Raw genomic sequence first — 18,271 nt, 5'->3', positions numbered from 1 at the left:
TTAAATACATTGGGTCGCAGCTGGCAAAAAATTGAAAAGGAGAGCATTATCGTCAGACTTCTTTTACTTAACAATAAGTTGTTTTTAATATTCCTGACTGCCTCATATTGTAACTTAGAGAAACTGTCAATTCAAATAAGAGCTGGGTTGAGGGGCGTCTGAGTGGCTCAATCAGTTGGGTGTCCAACTCATGATTTTGGCTCAGGTCATGATCTCAGGGTCCTGGGGTTGAGCTCCACTTTCGGGCACCACGTTCAGTGGGGAGTCTGCTTGGGTTTCTCTCCCTCTGCCCCTCCCCCCACATTCATTCTCTCTCTCTCAAATAAATAAATAAATCTTTAAAAAAAAATAAGAGCTGGATTGATAAACATAGAGAAGGAAAAGCCATTTTAAAGAATTTGAATCAAGTTTTGTATGCCTGAATATATTTTCAAGCACTACTTAAAGGGTGTTAGATGATTTTTAAAGGTTTTTAGATTTTAGCTAATAACTTCATTTAGTTAATAACTCTTCGTATATCAGAGAATTGAATAAGAACGCTTTGGTGTGAAGTTCCTGGATTATCTTCATGCATACTATAGCTGTCTGCTGTAATCCTTACTACAACTTTGCGTTCAAGTACTTTCCCATTTTCCAGGTGGAGGGAACTGAAGCTTTTAGAATGTACCTTGTATCAGGAGTCTGTGATTAGGAAGGGTAGACCTCAGATTTGAATCTATGATCACATAACCCAAAGCCTCTGCTCTCCTAGTCCAATTTTTAGAGGATACTTACTTGCATGAGTTTCAGACGTAAGAGAATTCCAAACTTTAAGGAAAATTAGATGAAAATAGTTTTTGTATGTATTTTTTTTATTGTGCTAAAATGTACCTAACGTAGAGTTTGCCATTTTAGCCCTTTTTGGATGCACAATGCAGTGGCATTAAGTATATTCACAGTGTTCTACAACCATCACCACTATTTCCCGAACTTTTTCATCATGCCACACAGGGACTGGGTACCCATTAAACAGCAACTTGCTCCCCTCTTTCCCCCAGCTGGTGGTAACCTCTATTCTACTTTATGGCTCAATGAAGAAAAGATTTTTTAGTGAGAGTTTTGTTGATGTTAGATGATATAAGTCAGGTTTTAAATTTCTTTGTAGAATGTTGATTATACATGCATTTCTTCTGAATAAGTACTGTGTACTTCAATGCAAATTAAACGTTATTTTTGTTTTTTTAATTCTTTGTCTATTCTATTTTGAACAAAACATTATAATTATATATGCTAAGTACAGAAGCCTTCCTGTTCTCTTCATTTTATTTAAATGTAAACAATTGGTGTGAGTTTAAGAGAAAGTAGCTCTTTTCTTTGAACCTTAGTAAACTGCTTTTATACATTGTTCTAGTTAGAGCTCCTGGAGGTAGCATTAATTAATCTTAACTGCTTTTGCAGTAAAGTTCATCAAAATTGTAGATTTTTGATGAAAAAATCCAAAATATGACCATCATTTTGCCAGCCGACATAAATTTGTATTATGTTCTCCTAGCTGGTGGTTGTATATGATTTGATTCAAGCTATTTTTTTTTTTAATGAACATAGAATGTAATTATTGCCCATTGTGTATTCCATTAGTAATAGTTACTAGGATGTGCTCTATATTTTGGCCAGACCCTGGACTTTGGTCTTTTTTGTTCCATATACCCATGTGGTTGTGAAAAATCCAGAGCTCAGGTTCACCTCCTCTACCCTCCACTTTGACCTTGAAATGAAAGCCAACTCTGCTTACCTTTGTGCATTCCTACTTTTACATAGTTTTTGCCTGACTATTCTTATATTCTTACCAGCTCATGGATTCATTTCAGTAGATATTTTCTATATTTTTCACTATTTTCAGTTTTCAGTGGTAGGATCAGTTCTCTGAACTAGTCCACCAGTGGAAATGAAAGTGATCTAAGAGACTTTGACAAGAGATTCATTCACTCCACCTAGTAAATAATATAATAGGAGCATGGGTTTTGTTTTAGTTAGCCACTGTTTATCTCAACGACTTCTTCCAAATCAGCGTCAGTTACAGAACTGGATGGAAAAAGTTTTGTTGTTGTTGTTTTTTTAATTTTATTATGTTAATCACCATACATTATATCATTCGCTTTTGTTGTGTTTTTTTTTTTAAGATTTATTTATTTGACAGAGAGAGAGAGTGAGATAGGTAACACAAGCAGGGGGAGTGGGAGAAAGAGAAGCAGGCTCCCCACTGAGCAGGAGCGGGGCTCCATCCCAGGACCCTGGGATCATGACCTGAGCCAAAGGCAGACGCTTAACGACTGAGCCACCCAGTCACCCTCATCATTTGTTTTTGATGTAGTGTTCGATGATTCATTGTTTGTGTATAACACCCAGTGTTCCATGCAGAATGTGCCCTCTTTAATGCCCATCACCAGGCTAACCCATCCCCCCACGCCCCTCCCCTCTAGAACCCTCAAGTTTGTTTCTCAGAGTCCATCGTCTCTCATGGTTCGTCTCCCCCTCCCATTCCCCCCCTTCATTTTTCCCTTCCTACTATCTTCTTTTTTTTTTTTTTTTTTAACATATAATGTATTATTTGTTTCAGAGGTACAGGTCTGTGATTCAACAGTCTTACACAATTCACAGCGCTCACCATAGGAAAAAGTTTTAATATCAGCTGCCGTGTCTTGCTTTCATCTTCTAAAGGAACTAAAGGAGCCTAGATTAGGAAGAGCTGAACCAAAAATTCTTTCTCTAGCCTAGGTCTGTAAGAAACTTTAAGTCTTAAAAGGGGATTTGGTTTGAGATTTGTTGAGCAATAGCTTTCTTTTCACTTGCTTTTTGTACTGTATTCAAAGCTGTTTCTTACTGGCTTTAACGTTAACTGAGGTGTAAGAGGGAAAGGAATGTTATTTGCATATGTGGGGGGGGAACAGATTGGGGGGTGGTGCTATTTAATCTGAATGTTACCATTTGTAAATTTTTGCTTTTTGCCCTCCCAGTCCTCTCCTGCTTGTGAGCCTTAAGATTTGGTTTTAACCATCTTCTCTTCTCTCATTTGGTAATTTTACTATATGGTCTTGATTAATAGAGGATTACTCCCAAATCCCTCTCTCTAGCCTACTTCTCTTTCAAGGCCTTTATGAAACCCTTGATGCACCTTGAATTTGCATTTTTCACAAATCCCTAAGATAAATTCATTCTCCATAAGCACCTCAGGTTTTGTATTAGTTTCCTAGGGCTGCCATAACAGAGTATCACAAAGTGGATAGTTTAAGACGATAGAAATTTATTATCTCACAGTTCTGGAGGCTAGAAGTCTGCGATTAAGGTGTTGGCAGGACCGGGCTCTCTCTAGGGCTTTAGGGAAGAATCTTTTCTACACCTAGCTTCTGATACTGATATTGCTGGCAATCCTTGGCATTCCTTGGCTTGTAGGTGCTTTACTCCAGTCTCCGTCTTTATATGGCTTTCTCCCCTGTGTGGTTGTGTGTCTGTGTCCAGATTTCTATCTTATAAGAACACCAGTTATATTGGATTCAGAATTTACTCTAACCCAGTATGCCCTCATCTTAATTACCTGTGCAGAGAACCTCTTTCCAAATAAGGTCACATTCACAGGTATCCAGGGTTAGGACTTCGACATATCTCTTGTGGGAACACAGTTCAATCCCATAACAACATAGTATATTTCTCCATTTATGTAGTTCTTTTTTAACTTCTCTCAAAAATGCTTTATAGTTTTCACTATATATTGTTGCGTGCATTCTATTAAGGTTTTCCCTAAGTATTTCATGTTTATGGATGCTATTGGAAATAATATTTTTTAAATTTCATGTTCCAAACATTTTTCATTAGTATATAGAAATACAATTGATTTTGTTTATTGGTCTTGTGTATGCTGACTTTGCTAAATATTAGTTCTAGTAGTTTTTATGTAGAGTCTTTAGGATTTTCTGCATAGACAATCTGATTGTCCTGCAAATGAAGACAGATTTTGTTCTTCCTTTGCAATTTGTATGCCTTATGCTTCTTTTTCTTGCCTTAATGCATTGGCTTTTGATACTATGTTAAAGTGGTAGAACAGACATCCTTGCCTTGTTCATGATGTAAGGGCAAAAGCATTGTTTTTTATTGCTAAGTATGATAATGGGTGTAGATTTTTCATAGATCTTCTTTATTGGGTGAGGAAGTTTTCATTTATTTCTATTTTAGTAAGAGTGTTTATCATAAATGGCATTGGATTTTGTTAAATGCTTTTTCTTTATCAATTGAAATGATTGATTTTTTCTGTTAATATGTTGAATTGCATTTATTGTTTTTTGGAACATTAAGCCAATTATGGATTCTTGGGATAATTTACACTTAGTCACAATGTATTTCCTTTTTATATATTGTTGGGTTTGATTTTCTAATATTTTCTTAAAGACTCTTGTGTCCATATTTATGAGGGGTTGCATCTATGGTTTCCTTTTCTTATAATGTCTTTGTCTGGTTTTGGTATCAGTTGATTTTCAGCAACTTTATTATCATGTACCTTGTTGTGTTGTTTTATGTTTTTCCTAACTGAAGTTAATTGAGCTTCTTTGACATCTGGATTGGTAGTTCTTATCAAATTTGGAAGATGTTTAGGTAATTTCCACTTGTCTCTTTTTCTACAGCGTTTAGTCTGCTGTTAAGCTCAACTGTGAATTTTGCAATTTACATATTGTATTTATCAGCTATAAGTAATCCATTTTTTTTAAAAGTTTGAATTTCTTTTTTCAGTTTGTGTATGTTTTCCTTTAAATCTTTGTATATATTATAATAAGATTTTAGAAGTTCTTTTCTACTAATTCCATCATCTTGATCATTTCCGGGTTTGTTTTTATTGACTGTTTTTACCCCTTGCATCGGGTTACCTTTTCTTGTTTATTCTCTTAATTTGTAATTTTATTTGTCGTTCTTAAAAGAGTGTTGAGTTTTGATCTGGCAGGTAATTTAGTTACTTTCTGATCCTCCTAATCCTTTTTGGCATATTATGAGCTTTGTTAGTGTGGGTCTAGAACAGTGTTGTTTAATAGAATTTTCTGCATTGATGGATTGGTTTTGCCCTTCTCCTAAGGTATGACATTTCTGAGGTCTCTGTGGAATGTCCCAGGAATTTTGTGAGCGCTCTTTACAGGGGTTGGTTGGAGGGCTCGTGTCTCCCAGCTCCCCTGTAGTAGTTCTTCCCCTGGTCGTTCTCCTGGCCTCATGGAATCTCATACTACACATAACTAGCTTAATATTTAGCCAAAGACTCAAGGAGACCCACTTTCAGCCTTTTGGAGCCCATTTTCTTCACACATTTCCTCTCTGGTACTCTACCATACAAATTTCAAGTACCTTAGCCTTCCTGAACTCCAGTCTCTGATTTAGTTAGAGTACTGTGGAATTTTGGAATTGGCTGAGAACTTGAAGGTCAGTTGTTCTAGCCTGTCCCACAGCCTCCTTGACAGAGGCTTGTTTGAGGCGCCTCTTTTCAAATTACATGGCTCAAATTGTAGAAAGTTCTTAGATGGTAATACTGAGTCAAATTCTATTTTCCACAAACTTTACTGTTCATTGGTCTTATTTCCACCTCCTGTAATTTCACAGAATAGAGCTAAACCCCTTAGATTATTTTATCTCATAGCTGTTTAACACCTGTTCTGTCCCTCTTTTTATTTCTTTGCCTAAAGCATCTCAGTTATAATACTATTATCTCTTGTGTATATTATTCTTATCTGTATTTTAAAATGCCATGTATGGGGGCGCCTGGGTGACTCAGATGGTTAAGCATCTGCCTTTGGCTCAGGTCATGATCCCAGGGTCCTGGGATCGAGCCCCGCATCGGGCTCCTTGCTCTGCGGGAAACCTGCTTCTCCCTCTCCTTCTACTGCTCCCCCTACTTGTGCTCTCTCGCTCTCTCTGTCAAATAAATAAATAAAATCTTTTATAAATAAATAAATTAATTAATTAATTAAAATAAAATGCCATGTATGTATGCATCTCCCAGGGTGATATTCAGAACTGAACTGAGTCTTATAAATGTGGCCTGTATTGGGAATAGTGGAACATCCTTGATCTGGATACTTATCTGACTTTCAGTGCCTTTAATTACTGTCTCTTATTACCTTCGAGATTAAACATCCTGACCTTTTTTAAGTTATTTGTAATTAAGCATGCTGGTTTATCCTTTGCATCTTATATGCAGATTTGATATGCATTTGTCTGATCTGCACCCCAGTAAGTGAAGTGTGGAACAAGACAAGTTCAGATGCAGAGTTCTGTTAGTTACCTCTAGAATTCTTCCACTTGTTTGGTATCAAGTACTTAATCTCTGGGTATGTTGGTTTAGCCAGCTAGGAATCTGCCTAACTGTAGTATGGGGCTCACATTGTTCTGTTTTGTTTAAGGTTGCCACCAGAGACTTCGTGTGCAGCTCTGCTGAAATTAAGTCTTTGTGACATTCTCCTGGTCTAATAATATGCTAGTAGCTTTACACTTACAGCATGCACACTGAATGCTCCTTTTTTAAGTTCACACTCTACAGATCTACACTACTGTTTTTTCCTTCTAAAAATTGTGACTACTTCCACTTTTCCATAATTTTTAATATATTATGAACAGTGGTTCAATAAGCAAATCTCTTAAGTTCTTTTAATGTCATAAGATAGTTGTAACAGAAGGCTTGAATGTTTGTAAAGTGTCAGAGCGCTTTTACTGTTTCCTCCGTACCTGGACTAATCACATGCCTGCTGTCATCAACTACTGAGATACTATATAACAAAAAACTTAATTCAGAGCTCTAAATCAGTATGACACAAAGGTATTAACTGGTAAAATTCCCATGTTACCATAGTTTAAAAATTTTTTTTTGTTATTGAAACTAATTTTTTTTTGTCAGTTTCATCTCTTGAAATTTATACCACCTGAAGAATAAGAAGCCCTGATACGTGGCTTTTAGTGAAAGAAATGAACAAAAAAACCTGCTTTGCTTTATTACTTGCTATTAAAATTGGCTGAAATTCAAAATGATAAAAGCACAATTGGAGGGTTTTGACTATAGTGTTCACATTTTTCTATTATAAATTTGGTTATAGTTTTCCACAGACACAACATTTGTATAAAGAACTCTGGGATAGGCTATTTCCGTCCATGAGAATCCAAAATTATAGACACTGATGTCAATGCAGATGAGGTTAGCCTAATTTGGTCAAGGGAAGGACATGCTGAGTCTCTATATGGATAGCTAAAGGCTATTGCCAAGATTGACAGGTGTCCTGTGGGTGGCAAAGAGCCCCAGGAATAAAATTTGCACTTGGATTACTTCCTCTAAAACACAATGATCAAAGTCATGTCTTTTCTTTCTATTGATCACAGTTTTAAAATAGTGAGGTCTGCTTTTAATACTTTCATTTTTCAGATATTAGTTTTATTAGCCCCAGAAAGGTAAAAAGTTTTATACTTTCTTCTTAAAGTATCAAATTCTGTTTTTGAAAGTTTAGTTGTATTCTGTGCACTAATTTTTCTAGTATAGTCTGTTTTGTTTTGTTTTTTTAAGATTGTATTTATTTTTATTTATTTGACACAGAGACAGAGATAGTGAGAGAGCACAAGCAGGGGGAACGGCGGGCAGGCAGTGGGAGAGGGAGGAGCAGGCTCTCTGCTGAGCAAGGAGCCCGATGTGGGGCTCGATCCCAGGACCCTGGGATCATGACCTGAGCTGAAGGCAGACGCTTAAGGACTGAGCCACCCAGGTGCCACTAGCATAGTCTGATTTTTTTGTTACTCTGCCATGTTTCACTAGGCGGAGGTGAGAAAAATTAATGTAAAAGGATACATTTGTTATTAGTGTAAAAGACACAGCTCTTTCTTTATGGAATAATAAGTTACATGATTCCATCTGGAAAGATTAATTTTTAGGAGAATTTTCTATGAAGTAAACATCATGTAAAGGAGTATTCGTACTAATTTGATAACAGCTTTTGCTTTTATTTCATCTTACTGAAATATTTTTATTATTAAAGGAAGTCCTTGCAACTGATACACATAAATTAGTGGTAAATATTTCATATCTCAAAATAAGAAAAAAAATTTAAAGCTATTAGGTCCATGCCATTAAGAAAGTTAAGTGTACTGTTGAGATTTTTGTAAGATTTGAGTGATGTGCATGCATCATCAGCAATGATCTATGGGGTTTTTTAGGCATAAATTCAATAACTCTTTCTATTCAAATAGAGAATTTTCTAATCTGGGAGGATCGTTTCTTGATTTTCTCTGTATTTCCCTGTCAGAGTATAAATTTAAGAAGATGTTGGGGAAACCACTTTAGGGAGCCAACCTGTTCACCAGTGTGAAAAATGAAAGTCAAGACCCTCACTCTCCTAGGGCTCGGAAAAGATTTCTGAGGGCCCTAGGCAAGCACAGTGTAAATTCCCCTTACGGACCATTGTTAATTCAATGAAGTCTATTGTTGGGTTGAAGCTGGAGTGATTTGGTCAGTATCATTCTTAAGTCTTAAATATTTAATTCTGATTTGGCTGAAATTTATTGAGAGCCTACTATGAATGAGCAAGGTATTCTTGTATAGATGTTATCTAAGTCCCGTGAAGGCGAGGAAAAGAAGGCCCAGCAAAGTGGTAACTTGCCCAGGGTCACTCAGCTCTTGGCAGTAAAGCTGTGACATAAACCCAGGCTCTTGTCTCTAAACCCAGTAGAATTTTGAGGTGATAGAAATAAATTCAACAGAAATTCACTTAAATGAGAGAACTTTTAGAACTGCCTTTCTTATGTCCTTTTTTTTCTTAATTCTTTGTCTCAATTCTGATTATTTCCTGATTAATCCTTTTTAGACTAAATGAAAGTACAGATTCTTGAGCTCATCTTTAATCAAAAAGACTTTTATAAAAATATTTAAATACCAAAAACAGCAATCTTATATTTGCTTCTCAGAATTTGACTCCTTAAGCAGCTGATTGGAAAGGAAGTGTGAAAATGAGAAGTCCTTCTGGGCTGAGCATCATGGTAATGGGCTAATTCGGAGTGTGCAGCATGGGCTAGAGCAGCGGATAGCAACCTCAAGCCCGTGTTAGCCCCTGGCCCAGGCCGCACGGCCCCTCTCCCATGGCCACCAGCATTGCTCCTGAGACTTGGGCTAATACGCATTCTGCTGCTTGGTCCTTTTCCTGGGCATTCCTTCAGTTTGGTTTCTGCAGCTCTACTAGAATACAGAGAATAATGAAAGACCCTGACAATCTCCTGTCACACCTAGTTTTCTGACAAAAAAGTCTTCTCCGTTTGTGCAAGGATTGCATTACAGCTTGTTGCTTCAGTAGCAGGAAGAGATATACATAATGTATAAGGTAGAGTGAGAAATTTATGACCATGTGTTATGAACGGTTTCAATTTAGGAAAATTTTGATTTAGATCTGCTAATTTAATTTATGCTGCTTTTTGACAGGTCTAGAATTAACTTTTCTTTTAAATAAACTTCTTTGTACTGAGGATTGGATCATGAAAATAGCATTACATTAGTATTTGACCTGTTGGGCTATTTCAAATACTTTAGAACCATCCTTTGTGGACTGTTGCCACGCAGATGCCTCTGTCTTGTCATGGACTGCAGTCTGTGACAGACCTGTCATGTCCCGAGTATTTCTCCAGCCAGCCCCCCCCCTTCATCTCTAGCACTCCGCGCAGGCTCTTCGCCCCTCTCCTGGACCTCTGCAGTGGCCAACTGAACTGCCTGTCCAGCTCCCACCCCACATAGCTGTCCTTGACCAGAACCTGCGAAAGTTCTTTAGGTTGGGATTAGCTGTTAGGATGAAGGTAAAACACCTTCGCACGGCCTCCACTTTGACTCGCCCTGCTTTCTAGCCTTCCCTGGTCTTCCTGTCTCTTCCTTCCTTGCTTTGTTTCATAGCTGCTTGGCCGTCGTTGGTTGTCGTGTCTGCCCCGATCATTCTTCCTGTCCTCTTCATGTGCTTGCCCCTTCGTTTCAAGAACTGTGGGAAGAAGTCCCGCTCCTCTGCAGTAGGTCAGATGCAGACGGTGTTGGCAGTTCTTATCCCCACTTCACTGTACTTGTTTGTTACAGTTGCACTTTTATATTTATGTTCGTAGACTTTGGTTAAAGTAGCCTCTGACTAAACTGTAAGCTTCACAAGGGCAGGAGCCATTTCTGTTTTCACTGGAGGATTGTGCCCCTGGCATCTAGCACAGGGTCTGGTACATAGTAGAAGCTTAACAAATACTTGCAGAATACTTGAATGAAAGTTTCATGAAAGACTTTCTCAGCAATACTGCCTGCAACCTGCTGGCTGCTGTGAGGTCATGAAGGTGGATGAATATAGGCACACTTTGCCATTAGAGAGTTCACTCACCAACCAAGAGAAGAAGGTGACGTGTACCAAAAATATTGTAATATAAGCTAGATGGCAACTAGGACTTAGAAATAATATACTTTTAATTGTCTGAAAATGCACCTTTAGATTGGCCTTAAATCTAAAATGAGTGAATTACAGTGTTAAATAGGGCAGACGGTATTTATGAATGGCTCTAACATTCATAAAGTAATCCTAGCCCTAAAAGAAATAAAAAGCTGAACACATTCAGTGTTAAAAGTTGAAAAGATAGACTAAAATGCATTCATATTTTTAAGTGCCAGGACATTATACCTGTGGAGGTGGTCTGTGTGAAAGAAATGAGGAAATTTTGTGTATTGCCAAACATTTTTTGAAAGTTCTGTCAAAGCACTCTGTTAGTATTAAGCTGTAGAAGTGTCTGGGGCTCGCCTGGGACCTTCTTGTGTCTATTTTGTGAGACTGTTAGGTCAGCCCTCACTAAGTTTTTTTTTCCGTTCCTCTTCCAACATTACTTACGCTGTTCTACCCCAACTCTGGGGTTGTGGCCTTAAGCACGCGCTGAGGAGGAAGGCTGCCTGGCTGCGCATTCTCAGAGGAGTCAGGTGATCTGGTTTGAAGGCAGCTGCTTGAGGTTCCAGGCAGTCGGTGTCCCCTCTCTTCTGCCTCGGGACAGCTGGTTATTATCAAACTCGTAACAAGTCTTCCTTGCTTATTGCCTGCTGGGAGAGGAGGGAGATTATGCAGTGGGCTTTTGATTGATCCAATGGGAATTACATTGATCTGGTGTCTGGCTGTGGTTCTTCTCAAGTGGATCGCCTCTAAGGTAGGCCATCTTTATTTTTAGGATTGTGACGTTAATCATCAGTTTATGTATTTGGTTGGAACGATTTGCTAGGAGTTTCTCCTTTGGCTTCAGTTTTTATTTCTCTGATTAAGAGAGCTATTCGAGTTTTACCTGTCAACTGAAAAGCTTAATTGTAGTTAAGCGTGGACTTTTTATTCTTTTCCCACCTGATTCCTCCTTTCAGGGGCTTTTTAGGGTATCATTCCTCGGTGTCAAAGTAGCTTCCCTCAGTATCATTCCCTTAAAGAAGTTTGTGATTAAAGAAATACACCTTTTAAGATTAAATAATTATTAATTTATACTTTTGGTGTACATATTTTAAATATTCTTTTTGGAGATAAAGAATTTACTTATATGTTAAATGTGTAGTTGTTGAGAATTTCTAAACAGTTATGAACTTTTTAAAAACGAAACACTACCCTCTATCATGTTCTCTGTTAAAGTCTTGCTACTACCAGAATGTATACCTTACTTATAATATGTTGGAAAAAATGTAAGATTATTATGTATCTGTTGTTTTTGAACTTTAATTCTGAGTATCAGGCTTGAGAAATGCTGGCTAGAATGCTAGCCATTTGCCATCTGGAAAAAAGTCTAAAACTAATGTAGGAAATATTTAAGATGATACTATGTGAAATTATTTTTTCTATATTTGTATAAAAATGATTATATCTTTCATCCATCATGCAGCTTTTTTCTTCCTGTATTTAAGAAATTGAAGAATATTAACTTAAAATGTATAAGGCCATCAGTATTTGCAAAGGAACCTAAAGCTTCCATAAACTTGTTTCTTTTTCAAGCAAGGTTTTAATCCTTGGTACATAATTTTTCACATAATGTTTTAAACATAATTGTCCCTTATTGAAGTAGTCTTGATTTCTTAGTGAATATGATTGAAGAAATCTCTTAAATAAAAACAGTGTGCTCAAATTTTTAAAATCCTTGTGTTTTATAAGTTAAGAATTAATTTTGTTGTACTGACAGCTATTTACTCATTGTTTTTAAAGGATTAGCTCACCAGGTTATTGAATGAAGGTCAAGTTAATATTAATTCATTGAGTTTTGGATGTTTTCAGAGACTTTTTACTTTTTTTTCTAACCAGCAAAAAAAATTTTTTTTTAAGAGAGAGAGCGAGAGAGCAAGAGCAGGGGGCAAGGGGACACGGTGGTGGGTAGGGGCAGAGGGAGAGAGAGAATCTCAAGCAGGCTCCACGCCCAACGCGGAGCTAGACACGGGGCTTGATCTCATAGACCTGAGATCATTACCTGACCCAAAATCAAGAGTCGGATGCTTAACTGACTGAGCCACCCAGGTACTCCCCCCAAAATTAAGCTTTTAAACAAAAAGAATGTTAATATTTTAAGTTTGCAATATTTTTGAAAAATATATTGTTTTCATAGGCAGGAAGAAGGGAAGGATACTGTTCAGTGGATCAATGCAATGTTTTAATAGACAAACATCAGCATGTTTCTTTAGCATGTGTAAGATGAATATACTCTGAAAAAGCTCATTTTACTACATCAGAGAAAACCGCTTTTAAAATTTTGGCTGCCCAGCCATCTTTTGTAATCTGTTACTGTTGTTTGGTAATGTTAACCAAAAAATTTATTTAGTACTACTGTGGTTAAGCCCTTTGACCATCAGTTTACTAATCCACCAAATGGGGCCAACAAAACCTATCTTATAAAGGTCTTTGTATGGGTTAAATGAGATTTTATATGAAAGTACCTGTAACATTTTCTGACACAAAGTAGAAGTTCAGCAAGTGTTAGTTAATGTATTATTACTTTTCCCATGTAAGGGAAATAAACAGGCTTTTGCACAGTAGATCATTTTAGTGGAAAACTTGAACAAGATAAAAACAATGGCACTTAAAATATCTTTGCTCAGTTTTTAAAAATGTTTGTCTTTAAAAGTTTTGTATTAACTAATATTGGAACAACTTTTACACCTTTTGTCACTCACTTTGTAAGTGAGATCTTGTGTGGAAGAGTGATTCATCCTGATTGAAGGTGAGTGAGTGTCCTACCAGGGCACTCAGAAGTCCTGTTAGCGTGGCAGTGGATCCTTTGGAACCTTACAGTTTAACTTGTTTACGCTGCTGCTGTCAGTTTCTGATTAGCTCAGCCACGCCCATGTTTTGACCTATACAGTTTGCTTTTCAAGCTGTTCCCAGGATGGCTAAATTAGAAGAGTCACGGGTAGAGGCGTCTGAGTTCTTTCCCTTCAGTGGTGAGGTGAGGTGGGGATGTGGATGATGATAGCACAAAGTGTTTTGTGACTGACTGCGACACAGGATTGTCATTAAATTCGTTGTACTCTTTTAATAAAAACAGGATTTTACTAGTATTTGGCTTTTAAGATGGTGATCTTTAAAAAGATGTGTTAAGTCTATGCTGTAGTGTTGGCGTAGAAAGCACATATGACTTTGGTTTAAAGTAACTAATTCTAACATTTAAATCAAATTGTTACAATTCATAATTTATAGTGTGTTTTTCCAAAATGAGTTACTTTAGGTTGTTCTACCATGATTGTTTAGTGAGAGAATTTAATAATATTCATTTTAATCTTGGTCTGTGAGGAGATAAATGAATGAAGTATCACTCGGGATATATTTGTTGATAGGCTCAGATAGATCTATTTTAAAAGTCCATCCTTTAAAAAAAAAAACATTGTCTCATTTGGATTTATTTTATAAGAGTTATGTCTTGCCGCTTAATATAGCTTTTAAACTAAGTTATGTGTGGACCAGACTTACTTAAACTGGTAATGAATAGAATAACTTGAATAAGTTGTACTTCAGTAAGTATAACTTACTGAATATATTAATATATTTAAAATTAAATTCTAGTCTTTTGCCAGGTTTTTATTATGATTGATATAGACCCTATCATTTTTATATTTAAATTAATGTCTCTATAAATAAGTCTAAAGGGATCACCTGAAAATAAATTTAGTATGTCATAGTTATAATCTGGATTATGTTCACTAACAAGTTTTTGATTTATACTATTTAACAGAGAGCTGATATTAGTTTTTCTCAGTCCTTAATATGTGAAGTGATAAATGAGATATTACATTCCTAATTAATGGCTGTTTTAGTAAATAGTCATTCTACATTTAAAAAATAATAAGGTCAATCACTCTCTTGAAGAGGGCTGTTAGAGATGGCAAGTCATAATTCGTTTTCATAACCTATTTATCCAAGTTGTTATTGGACACTAGCAGGTTGATAGGTATTGACCATGACAGGCTATTACACAGTGATATCTTTAGCTTCACTAATATGTCTTGGCTGAGAGTAATATTTATTTCCACATATATGCTCTCCAGGCTCCTAGGTTTTCCTCTAATATGGTGGTATTAAGGGGAGGCCTGTAATCTAATAAGAGGGGATCAAACAGCAGGTGCAAGAGGTGCCTTTTAATACCAAGTGATTACAGTGGCTGTTTGCTCCAAAATAAATAGTTTACCCTGAAACTATTTTGGTTTACACTGCAGTAGGCTTCCTTAGGAGAGAGATTCTGTTGGTAGAAGACACTATAAGCGTGATGCTGCCAGGAACGTATTCTGTATGATTTAGTCCCTTGGGATTTGAGATCATGCTTTTCTTTATAGATTTCTTTGTAGTAGATTCTCATTTTACTTTTTAATTTTAATTTGGTTTATTTTGTGAATAGATAATAACTACACATACTACAAAATTCAGGGGATAAACACTGAAAAGTCCTCCTCCTACCTCTGTGTCCCTCGGGCTCCCTGGAGACAACTGGTGTTGAAAATTAGAATTTTATTTTTGTTTGAACTTCTGTTTCTTTTATGTTTTCTGAACTGTTGTTTTTTTGTTTTTTGTAAGGATACATGAAATTATTAAGTTTTATTGACATTTGTCTCTTACATGATAAGCATTAAGGAGATAATAACAATGATTTGGGGAGTTATTTTGCAAACTACATTCAAATAAGGATTTTAAATAAAGTAAATTTCTTTATAGTGATCATTTTTCCTTGAGATTTCTAGGTGTATGTTGAGGAATATAAATCTCATGCCAGAAGATCATTAATCTGATATATAAAAATATCTCATTTCTTTAATGTTTATTTCCTTTGTTAATGAAGTTGAGCATCTTGTCTTATGTTTATGGGCTTATTGTTTCTTTTCCTGTGAATAGTATGGGTTTATGTCCTACCTGTTTTTCTACACTCTTATTCATTATTTTCTCACTGATTTGTAAGGCACTTTTTGTTCCTTTCATTTTTAGGTAGAGTAGGGGGAAATTCACCCGTTGTCCTATCTGTTGAACTCATGTTGATCCATCTTTCATGACTTCTAGACGTGTTTTATAGAACGGTTAGAAAGGCCTTTCTAATAGGAGGTTTGGTCAATTTCATCTTCTAGATTTTTAAATCTGTCTTTGTATCAGTTCTGTTATTCATGAGTTTATTCATCACCTTAATAAACTATTCACTAATTTATTTGCAATAAACCTACTCAGTCACTCGTGCATGTATACAGTGCATGTATTTAGAATCTACTAAAAGCTACTGTTTTAGGGGCCAGGGCTACGGTGGAGAATAAGACGAACAGTTCCTGCTCTTATGGAGCTTCTATTTTAGAACGAGTGAACAGGATAACACCAGCTAAGTGCCATAACAGAGCAGGAAGGTAGGGCTGTGGGAGAGGGTGGCTTTCAGGTGACATTAGATTTGGTAGCCTTGGAATGCCTCAGTGAAGAGATGACATTTCATCTAGAACCAAAGAGATAAGGAGGAACAGTGATGCAGTGATCCTGGACAGGGAACAAGTATAAAGGCTGCACCCATGGTACAGCTGAGGAATAGCAAGGAGGCCAGTGTGGCTGGGTTATGGTGGTGAGGACAGCGTAGGGGGACAGATCATGGAGGTCTTTGGAGATCAGAGCTTGGTGTTGGACCTTATTCCAAGTGTGTAGAAAGCCACTGGAGGATTTTGAGCAGTAGCCGAGTTGTTCACTGTTGCTTCTATGTGAAGAGCGGACTGGGGGCCAAGAGATGCAGCAGGAAACAGCCAGCAGCCCACTGCAAGAGGCCAGCTTAGAGGTGGTGGTGCCTGAGAAAGAAGGAAGAAATGGAGCTAGAGAATGGGAGAGGAGTGCAAAGGTAGAGTTGGCAGAACTTGTGGAGGGTATTTCAGCTCTTCAAATTTATTTTGTTTTAGGATGTATATTTTAAATTAGTAACATTTGTTATTTTTATAATAGCTTTATTGGAATACAATTCACATACCATACAATTTACCCATTTAAAGTATATAATTCAGTAATTCTTAGTCGTATTCACAGAGTTGTGCAGTCCTTGCCACGGATAATTTGAGAACACTTTCATCCCTTGTAGATAGAAGCACAGTACCATTAGCATCCGCTCCCCATTTCTCACCAGCTCTCCCCACTCTAGACAACCACCAGTCTACTTTCTGCCTCTATGGATTTGCCTGTTTGGGACATTTCATATCAGTGGAACCATACACTGTATGGTCCTTTGTGACTGGCTCTTTTCACTCAACACGCTGTTCTTGAGGTTTAGCCATGTTGTAGATGCATCAGTACTTCATACCTTTTAAAGTCTGAATAATGCTTTGTTGTATGGATATACTTCATTTGTATTAATCCATTCATTCATTGCTAGATATTCAGGTTGTTTTTAGTTTGGAGCTATTATGAATAATGTTGTAAGCTACATTTTTATATCTGTTTACTTTTAAACACAAAATATATTTTAAAACTTCTCTTTCAGTGGTACCCTGTCCTTTGTTTTATAGATTCAGTGTTGTCTCAAATCTCTGAGTATACTAATTATATTTTTAAAAATTCTCTCATTTCTTGCTAGCCTCTGGGCCATTTGGTTTTTCATCTTGTTCCATTTATTTCTAGCCTGATGGGTTTCATCAAATGATGGTTCTTGTTTGATTATTCTTTCATGTTTAAATTAAGGGAATGGTAAATAGTTGGACCGTATCTCTTCTTCACTTCTGTCTACCTCTGCGAAAGGTCTTTCCCCAAGTGAGCTTGTCTGACTCCGACATTAACTTTCTACCTATTGCATGTTCCTTACTCTGTATCCACTTTTATGGTATTGCTTCATCATATTATAACTGTCTTCTTCACAACTAGAGATTTTAAGAGCAGATGTCATATCTAATTTCATTTTGTATATTCAGCTTCTTTTGCACAATAAATAATAAATGTTGGTTAAATTTCATATCCCATGTAATTGCCATGCATTAAAAATTGTATGTATGTTTTTTTCTAGAGGCGTGGAGCTATTTCCTATGACAGTTCTGACCAGACTGCATTGTACATTCGTATGCTAGGTAAGCAGTATTTATTTTGTACCAATATCCGTTAATTTTGTTATCATGTGGTGTTACTTGAGATTGAGGTAGTTTTCATTTGGTTGGTTCATCGCTGTTTGCAATAGAAATAATCTATTATTCTGAGGTTTAAAAGTCTTGAAACCAATATTGAATGTTATGTGAATAAAGAGAGGCCTTTTAGAGTACTTGAGTCTCTGATTTAATTACTGGGACTCTTATCATTAGTACACAATTTTAAATTGAACTAGAGTATTCTTCATAAAAAAGGGTCCTGATCACATAGTCCTGTCATTGCATGTATTCTCTTCTCACTTGGCTGGCGAGGAAGACTGTTGGTCTTCTCCCAGTCTCAGTTCTTAAATTTTTCTTGTATTACTCAAGTCCATAAAGTAAAATGAATTTAGATTGTGTATATATGTATCATTGTTTTCTCTCTTCACCAGATTTTTCTCCTCATCACATACTCCTTGATCCCTTGTCCTTTAATTCATACTATTAGAAATGTACAATTAAGATTTACTGGAATCTTGCAGATTTACTTCTCTTTTCTTAAAGGAGTCTTCTGTGACTCCTCTCCTCATGCTCAGAATTCCTTCCTCAACTTCTAAGATATTGAGCCATCCATATTCTTCACCTTTATCTGGGTTTTTTGTTTTTGCCTCTGACTAATTCTTTCCCATCCTCTTAAGCCTAAGTGTTCTCCAGTGCCCTGTT

The 18,271-nt window shown here is 36.6% G+C and overlaps 1 protein-coding gene across 3 annotated transcripts in view; it reads left to right on the top strand.

Annotated features, from left to right (window-relative positions):
* Positions 1 to 18,271, top strand: part of PDE7A (phosphodiesterase 7A) — a 109,897-nt gene that overhangs the window by 38,306 nt on the left and 53,320 nt on the right. For 2 of the 3 annotated variants that reach the window (XM_035011253.1, XM_035011251.1), the window contains exon 2: positions 17,494 to 17,554. In XM_035011253.1, the coding sequence (XP_034867144.1) occupies positions 17,494 to 17,554 (61 nt within the window). Of the gene's footprint in view, positions 1 to 10,075; positions 11,185 to 17,493; positions 17,555 to 18,271 lie in introns of those variants that run through there. The other variant, XM_035011252.1, reaches the window with a different exon arrangement.

This window comes from Mirounga leonina, unplaced genomic scaffold (assembly GCF_011800145.1).
Source record: "Mirounga leonina isolate KUSES-001 unplaced genomic scaffold, KU_Mleo_1.0 Mir_165, whole genome shotgun sequence".
Taxonomy (NCBI): Eukaryota; Metazoa; Chordata; class Mammalia; order Carnivora; family Phocidae; genus Mirounga; species Mirounga leonina.
The sequence above is the reverse complement of the archived record's forward strand: the minus strand, read 5'-3'. Positions and strand labels throughout refer to the sequence as shown.